The sequence below is a fragment of the Drosophila kikkawai genome, chromosome 3L, assembly GCF_030179895.1.
Source record: "Drosophila kikkawai strain 14028-0561.14 chromosome 3L, DkikHiC1v2, whole genome shotgun sequence".
NCBI classification, from domain to species: Eukaryota; Metazoa; Arthropoda; class Insecta; order Diptera; family Drosophilidae; genus Drosophila; species Drosophila kikkawai.
In genome coordinates, this window is record NC_091730.1 from 33,048,323 (window position 1) to 33,057,068 (window position 8,746).

The 8,746-nt window shown below is 46.5% G+C and overlaps 1 protein-coding gene across 1 annotated transcript; it reads right to left on the reverse strand.

Annotated features, from left to right (window-relative positions):
• Positions 1 to 737: 737 nt before the first annotated feature.
• On the reverse strand, positions 738 to 1,709 carry LOC138928448 (uncharacterized). Its single transcript, XM_070285524.1, has 2 exons — positions 1,687 to 1,709; positions 738 to 1,563 (listed from the first exon to the last, which is right to left on the reverse strand). The coding sequence occupies exons 1-2, from the start codon at positions 1,707 to 1,709 to the stop codon at positions 738 to 740; spliced, it is 849 nt and encodes a 282-aa protein (XP_070141625.1).
• Between the last annotated feature and the right edge of the window lie 7,037 nt (positions 1,710 to 8,746).

Sequence of the window (8,746 nt, forward strand, 5' to 3'; positions counted from 1 at the left end):
TGCGGATGATCCTCAGTAGGTAACCGGGGATGTTGAAGGCTTCCAGGGCCTCCAGTGTCCGCCTTCAATCCGCAGAATTAAAAGCGTTTCGGATGTCCAGTGTTACCACTAGGCAGTACTCTTTGGCGCCATTTTTCCATCTTGTGCCTGCGATGGCATTCGCGGCCAAGTTGGTGACCATTTCGATGGCGTCCAGAGTCGATTTCCGTTTCCGAAAACCGAACTGTTTTGACGAGAGTCCGCCCGCGCGCTCTATTGCGGCCTCCAGCCTCGCAACAATCACCTTCTCGAAGACTTTCCCGATCGTGTCCAGCAGACAGATGGGTCTGTACGACGACGCCTCTCCCGCGGACTTCCCCGGCTTCGGCAGAAGAAGGAGCTTCTGTCGCTTCCATCGCTCTGGGAACGTACCTTCCGCCAGGCACTTGTTATAGATCTCGACGATCACCTTGGGATGCAGGGAGAGCAACATTTTGGTCGCCCTGTTAGGGATCGAGTCGACCAACTGGAAAAAGCACCCGAACTATGCCTTCCAGGGCCTCCGGGTCCACCTTTTTGTATGCCCCGCCCCATGGGTCATCCTCGACGTCATCGCAGAGCTTAAGGAAGCACTCTCTTTTGCTGGTCCTTATCGCGTTCTTCAGGGCAGCCCTTGCGATCTTATACGCCTCGCTACGGGCTGGAAGATTCGGGGAGCCGCGCGCTCTCTGGGCTTGCCTTCTAGCTCGGAGGCAAGATCAGCGTAGGGTAGCTATGTCGTCGTTCCACCAGTAGACAGGTTTGTGGTGCCTTCGGAACGTTTTCCGTTGCCGTATGCATGCGTCACATGCACGCTCGACCGCTACCGCCAGCTTGAACGCAGCGACATTGGCACTGTCCGCTTCATTGGTGGCTAGGCCCGATAGGGCACTCGAGAACGCTTGGGCGTTGAACGTGTCCTGCCGGTACGCCTTGTTTGCGCTAGGCGGAACCGATCTGCGGGGTGAGTTCTCGCTGAGGGAAACGAGGATGGCCTCGTGGTCGCTGGCTGTGTAAATTTCGCTTATTCTCCACCTGGCTTGGCAGGCTAGTGCGCTGCTAGCGTATGTAAGGTCGATTATGGACCCTGCTCCCGCCCTATTGAAGGTTTGCTGGGTACCCTCGTTGAGCAGAGCGATGTCCAGGGAAGCGAAGGGCACCAGGATGGTGTGGCCTCGGGCGTTGGTTGAGGGCGACCCCCAATCATGTGCCCATGCGTTGAAGTCGCCGCCCACTAATGAGTTGCTTCGTCCCCGGATGTCGTCGCTGAGCGCGTCAATGATGCTGCTAAACGCCTCCAGGGTGAGGCTCGGAGCCAGGTAGCAGCTATACACCCACACTCCTCCAGCTCTACCACGAACAAAACCATCCGCAGATCTGACGTCGGACAAGTGGGTGTGTTCCCGTCCACACATCCATAGCGCAGCCTTGCCGGATCGGTCCGTGGCCCAGCCGTGTGTGCTAGGAGCCTTGTATGGCTCGCTGAGCACCGCCACCTCCACGTCCAGGTCGCGCACTGTCTGCATCAGCAGGTCCTGCGCGGCCCTGCAATGATTCAGGTTCAGCTGAATCAATTGCATGACTCATTACGGGGGCCGGCTCCACTGCTGCTCGAGCTCCTTGACGCGCAACTTTTGCTGTCTGCCTGGTGCCTCGTCTCCTTCTTACCGGAAGCAGCGCAGATAAAGCATTTTGGCTCGTTAGAGCACTTTGCAGCTTTATGGCCCTTTTGCCCGCATCTTATGCAGTACCCACTCCGGTCAGTCGCACTTTTGCAGTTGGATGCCAGGTGACCTGCCTCGAGGCACCGATAGCATCTTGGGGGGCCCGTCCTTCCCTGATCGAGCATGAGGACCAACCTATGCGCAGTTTTCCCGTCTTCAGCACCGCCTTAGCCAGGGAGCAAGGAAGGCTTATTACAGCCGTCTGGGACTCGGCATAACCCGGGCGAATGCTTCGCACCTTGACCTTTGCCTTATCCAGGCTGTATTGCTCGGCGATCGCAGCCACTAGCTCGGGCTCCTTAGTTAGGGCGTCTAACTCTCGGATCTCGAGTACTGCCACCTTCGAGTCCTCCGACATGGCTCGCACCTCCGCCGAGTCGCCGAGCACCTGCGCTATGCACGTACGCATGGACTCTGCACTCTCAGCACTCTCCTTCGCCATCTCCAGCAAGAGGTTGCCGTTTGTGGTTCTTCTCACCTTCTTTACGCAGCTTCCCAGGCCGGAAAGCTGGCTGTCTCCGCTTCGGGTGACCATGGCCAGGATTTCGCTATACGTCTTCCCTTTCGCAGCTATGATGACTGCGTCCGGCCGGGATCGAGGAGGAGCATCGTTTTTCTTGCGCCTCTTTTTCCTCGTAAATGTTCTCCAGGCGCTCCCTTCTTCAGTAACCGGGCCTATGGGCAGGGGTGGGTTCGGGGCCCTGTGTTTGGCCGCGTTGGCCATGGGAGACCGGCTGGTGGAGGGTTTGTCCGAACTAATGGCTCCAGACGGCATGGCAGCGCGCCGCTGTTGCTTCGCGCTCGCGTTCGCTGCCCTTAATTGCAGTTTCTCTGCTTTGGGCGGAGCGCGCTGGGCCTCCGTTTGCGATGCTCCATCTTTGCACCAGACTTTGGGGGTCTGTTGCTCGGCGTCCCGTCTCTGGGTGCCCTCTGCGATGCTCCCACCACTACATTTGTGGCACGTAGCTTCGGGCTCTGGGCGATCCGTTTCCTCTGTCTCCCTGGCGGAGTTAAGCCACTCGCCTATGTTGGCTTGCAGGTCTTTCACCCTCGCTAGCCTGGTCTTCATTGCCAGGGTTATGTGCCGGACCTGCTTAACGTTGATATCGTCGAGGACATCGTCCAGAATCTTGCCCAATTCCGCAATGTTTTCCAGGCACTGGGATGCCCTGCATCTCTTCGGCGGCGTGACTCGCTGAGAGCCTGCTGGGCTGGCGGCGTCCCGTGACCTTTTTGGGGCTGGGGAAGCAGCAGTTCCGCTGCCCGACGGGGCCTTGCTCGCAGGGAGGGTCGGGGATCTTACGGTCCCGCTACTCCTCCTGAATGCCATGGGACCGTCTTTTATGTTTTCTTGGCTTGGCGTAGTAACTTCCGTGGCGGCCAAGTCAGGCACCGCCACGTCAGTGCTTCGGGGAATGTTATGTAGGGCCTCCAGACTCCATGCCCTAGCCGCGGGATCTCCCGCGGGTGGATTTCCACTTCAGTGGTTGCCACCTGGAGTAATTTCGTTGTTCATGGACATTCCTTTTTAAGTGCATTTTGGCCCAATGCGAGGGCTGCATTTTAGACCTTCTGCCAGGTAGAATTAGCTGCCGGCCATTATGGCTCAGACGCAGACCAGGCAGCCGCCCAATATGGGTCAGACGCTGCCTGGGTTTGGGATTGGGAGCAGCTGGTGTCTGCTGCCAGGTTTGGTCTTCTGCCGGCCACTGTGGCACAGACGCAGATCACGTAGCCGCCCATTATGGGACTGACGCTACGTGGAGGAGTGTGGAGGGAAGGCGTGTGCACTTTTGGGGTCCCTCGTGGGTCAGGGGTTTCCCCAAGACTTGGCAGGTGGGGGTTATATGGACATCTATATATGTGTGTGTGTAGGGCTTTTATTGCACAGTGGAGCTTCGAGGAGTGGACTGTATTTTGATTGGCACACAAAAAAATATCGCGGCAGCGGCGAACTGTTTGGCGGACAGGGAACTCTCGAAACAATTACTTTGCAGCTGCCTAATATTAATTATGCCTTTTTTTTCTTCACCACACAATTTCACTTTGCCTTTTGATTTTCGCGGAGCTGCCGATATTTGGCGCGCGAGTATGTATGTATGTACACCGGAGCAACGGAGGAACCGAGAATCGAAAAAAGCCAGGAATATGGCGACACACACAAAGCGGCGGCGGATAGAAAATTTCCACGAATCGACGAGAATGGAGGAATGGAAATTCCTCAACTGCCGTTGTGTCCGGAAAACTCGGACTTGGAGTCGACACGGAAAATCTTGCAATGGAGTGAACAAAATTTAATGTTCGGACCACTGCTGAAGATCAGCAGAGAGGGGGGGGAGACGGAATGCTCGTACTTATCTTTGGTGGAGAGAAACGCCGAGAACTGCTGGTGGGGCGGAGTTGAAAATAATCCGGAATCTAAAAAATCCGGCTCTGTAGGACCAAATGTTGGGGGCAGCGCTTCTTTCCTGATAAGTTTGTGGTTTTAGTAGACGAAAAATTCCAACGGCGCAAGCGTAAAGTGGAGCCTAAATAAAAAGCGGGGGCGTCGTGGGTAAATTCAACGTAGGAGAGGTCAGCTTTATTTCGCTGCATACATAATACTGATTTTTCTTAAGCATAAGAACGCGCTCCCGTCCGCTTTACTTCGCTAAGCGAGAGCGGGAGAGCGGCAGCGGCCGATCGGAGTAGTCGGAAGCGAAGCCTGAAGCCCGCGCTCGAGAATGCGAAAGCGCTTAGCGCTGCGGGAGAGCAAGAGGGGCGAGAGCGGAAAGCTCAGCCAGCAGCGGCGGTACGATGGGCCGCGTACCTAAACACTAATTATTTTATAAATTTTTTTTATTCTATTTAAAAATGTATGTTTGTTATTAATTAATTTATTTTATTTTATTTTATTATTATTATTATTATTTTTTTTTTTATTCACTTATTAATATGTAGTTTGCTGTTTGTTTGCTTGTTTGTTATGCGTTGTTACTTAGTAAATAATAGTTTTACTTTAGAATTAAATTGAGTTTCATTCCTAATAGTTTTAGCGTTAACAAAGAACTGCCTCTCAGAGTTGAGCATTTGGACTCGAGGGCATATACAATTTTTAGTTCTTTGCGAAGTTGCCGGTATAAGTTTGTTGAACAAATATGAAGCCTCACGAGGTGCCACTATTTTGTGGAAAAATGAAAGGGCTCTAAGATTAATCCAGGAGTTTGAGTCAATGTCAAGTAGTTTAGTGGTCAAGTGTGATACATGGTCAAAAAGATTTAAATAAAACACAAAGATTTAAATAAAAAACAATAGAATTCAAGCCTGTTTTTTTTTTTTTTTTTTGGGTCAAAAAAAATAATGAAGTTTTATTAGACTAGTGCACTGTTACCTATATATATTTGGCAACTAAACCTAATTCGAAGTAAATTCTATGTTTACAATGCTGAGTTATGGAGGAGTATTAAGTTAAGTTATGTTTATATAATTTGAATGATTTTCATATTTTGTCTGATATGTTATGACAAGACCCGGTCAGGGAGGTCTCGAGGGTGGTGACGTTTAAGACTTCTTCTGACACGTGTTCTGTGTTCAGAGGTGGCTAATCTTCTAGCCAGACTATTAGGGTGATTGTTTAGTTTTTCCATGTACTTACCATAGTTGAAATAGTGTGAAGTTTGTCTCCAAGCTTTGGCACCTTCAGGTCTCGTTCAATGTCTCTAGTCCTCATGTACCAAGGAGCCCCAGAGATCCTCCTTAACGTTTTTGCTTGAAGAATCCGAATCTTGTTCAAATGACATCTTGCAGCAATTCCATAAACTTGAAGGTAGGGGGCTACTATTGACTTATACACACCTGATCATATTAATAGGTACATACATCAACTCAGACTTTAAGGTTACAGAAAATAGTTGAAGTGTTTACATATTTCAATGTCCCGGTCATAAACCATAAGTGGCCGAAATATGAACCGATCGATATGCCTTAGCCCACACACAGAAAGTGCTAGTGTCGGCATAATTGTAACGAACGGACAGCATATGCATACCCCTCGCGCCTCCACTTGAGAGCGCATAGCTAATGTACATAAGTACATTCCTTTGTACATAAGAATATATATACACAGCCGTCTCTCTGCCGCCGCCTGCGAGCAGCGCAGCTACGAGACCTAGTTTAAATTATAACCATAGCTTCCAAATAACTGTTAACAGTTTTTTCCCCTACGCTCTACTCGTGCGAAAAACAGAAAAAATTATGCATCTTCGCTCTCGCTCTTAACAGCCGACGTCGTCTCTCTTTGCTTTGGTTTTCAGTTTGTTGCTTTACGTTACCTGTTCGTATGGCGCGCTCTTCTACCGCTCTTTTACCGAGGACTGATGCGACTGACGCTCACTCAGAGCGATTTTTAAAAGACCGATTCACTGAAAAGGTCGGCACAAATGATCTTTTACGGGATTATGTTTTTTTTACGTTAGATCTTCTTGAAATTTTTAACCAGAATGAAAAAAATAATGAAGTGTTCTTTTAATTCATTTATTCAGAAATAAGTTGAATAATTAACAATGCGTTTAGATTGTCAGAATTAATTGAACTACGTCTTTCACTTAATTTATAAATTTATAAATCAAAGTGACGCGAAGAATCTATAAAACTTCGCGTACTGAGGCCTTTTTTTAGACAAAAAAAAAAAAAATCAGCAGTGAATGTGCTAAAAAGAAATATAAAAGTGCATGAAAATCAAAAAATATAAAATTGATGAAAAAATCAAATCTAACTCCCAGTGCTCGGTGAAAAACAAAAAAGGAAAAAGTGAAGCAGTGCTCAACGGCTACAGCGGCAGCGACTACAGCCGCAGCAAAAAAAAAAAAATACAACCGACTACGGCGGCAGTGACTACAGCCGCAGCTTAAAATACAGCGACTACGACTACAGCGACTACGGCGGCAGCGACTACAGCAACTACGGCGGCAGCAACTACAGCGGCAGCGGCAACAAACGACAGTATCAAAAAGATAAGAAACAATTTTACTATATATTAGAATTATAAGTTAAAACAAGAAAGGAAGCTAACTTCGGCACGCCGAAGTTTGTATACCCTTGCAGATATTATTTCATTACATTTCAACTATACTTATAATGTTTACAGTTTGACAGTTACAGTTTTACATTCACACCTTTACATTTTCTCTACATTTACCGATCGTTTATACGGCAGCTGTATGATATAGTTGTCCGATTTTCATAAAATTTATACCAAAATTCTACAATAATAAAATAAGCTTATATCTCAGAGTAGATGAAAATACGTTGAAAAACAAAGAAGTTATAATTTGTTTCCTATTAATTTCCCGATCGTTTCTATGGCAGCTATAAGATATAGTCGTCCGATTTTCATAAAATTTTTACCAAAATTCAGAAATAATATAGAATGGCCATATCTAAAAAATGGTGCAAAAATGTTAAAAAACAGCAAAGTTATAATTTATTTTCGAAAAATTTATCGAACATTTGTATGGCAGCTATATGATATAGTCGTCCGATCCGGCCCGTTCCGACATATATAGCAGTGAGAGTATATAGAAGACTATATGCAAAGTTTCATTCAGATAGCTTTAAAACTGAGGGACTAGTTTGCGTAGAAACAGACAGACGGACAGACGGACAGACGGACAGACGGACAGACGGACAGACGGACAGATGGACAGACGGACAGACGGACAGACGGACATGGCTATATCGACTCGGCTGTTGATGCTGATCAAGAATATATATACTTTATAGGGTCGGAAACGTCTCCTTCACTGCGTTGCAAACTTCTGACTGAAATTATAATACCCTGCAAGGGTATAAAAATAATAATAATAAGCGAATTTTGATATATATATATAAAAAAAACATATTTTAAGCCTGCTGAAAAGGCAGTCGGAGATAGATAAGGTCTGGGGGGAAATCCTGAATGGAGATATAAAATTTTCAAGTCAGGTAATAAAGTATGTAAATGAGTTGGAGAGAGAAGGTCAATCCACTCACAAAATGCTAGTTAGATTAGGCCCCATAGACCACGAGTATTAAAAAACTGAGGGATTACCTTGAGGAGACTTATAGGGAGATACAGAGCCAGAAACGCGAAACCTTGCGTATAAGGAAAAATAAAATCCATTTCCTCTTGCAAAATATTTCCGACCGCAAAAAGGAAGTAGGAGCATGTAGCTTAAACTTGGAGTCAGCACTGAGTGAGCTAGAATTTGACGTTCAAAATATCTCATTGGAGATAAATGAACAATTAAAGGAGAGGGTCGGAGAAAAATTTGAGGGTACTTACACCACCCCAGAACTACCGACCCTACCAAAAATTGAGGTTCCCACCTTTGGCGGTGATGCCAAAGAGTGGGACATATTTCATGATTTGTTTATGGAATTAATTCATTCTAGGGAAAGTCTTAGCACTTCCCTAAAGTTAAATTATTTGAAATCAGCCTTAAAAGGTGAGGCAAGAAACGTTGTAGCCCATCTGTTAATGGGTACAGCGGAAAATTATGAGGCCGCTTGGGACCTTCTAACCAAGCGGTACGAAAATAAGAGAAAAATATTCTCTGACCAACTAAATCGCCTAATGGATTTGTCAATGTTGAATATTGATTCCGTTAGGCAAATTAAATTATTTTTTGACACAATAATTGAAGCGATAAACATTTTGAAACTGAACGCTAATCTGTCCAATGAAGTTGATGTGTTATTTGCTCACATTGTGCTCAGGAAATTTAATACACAGACTCTTCAGTTATGTGAGAGTCATATTAAAAAAATCCAAAGACATCCAGCAATTAGCGGATGTAATGGAATTTTTAGAGCAGCGGCTGAGTTCCACTAGCTCTGTACAGGAAGAAAAACCTGTCAATAGAAATTTTAATTTTTCAAAAAGTTTTGCCAAAAATAGTTATGTTTCGAAAAGAAACGAATTTTCAAATACAAACGAAGTAAAGTGCCACATCTGTAAAATGATGGGTCATATTGTAACGCAGTGC

Excerpts from the sequence above, each read along its gene's own strand:
- LOC138928448 (XM_070285524.1), bottom strand. The coding sequence starts at position 1,709 with ATGCTTTATCTGCGCTGCTTCCG. Across the intron at positions 1,564-1,686 it reads CTTTATCTGCGCTGCTTCCG|GGCCGCGCAGGACCTGCTGA; the intron begins GTAAGAAGGAGA and ends GAATCATTGCAG.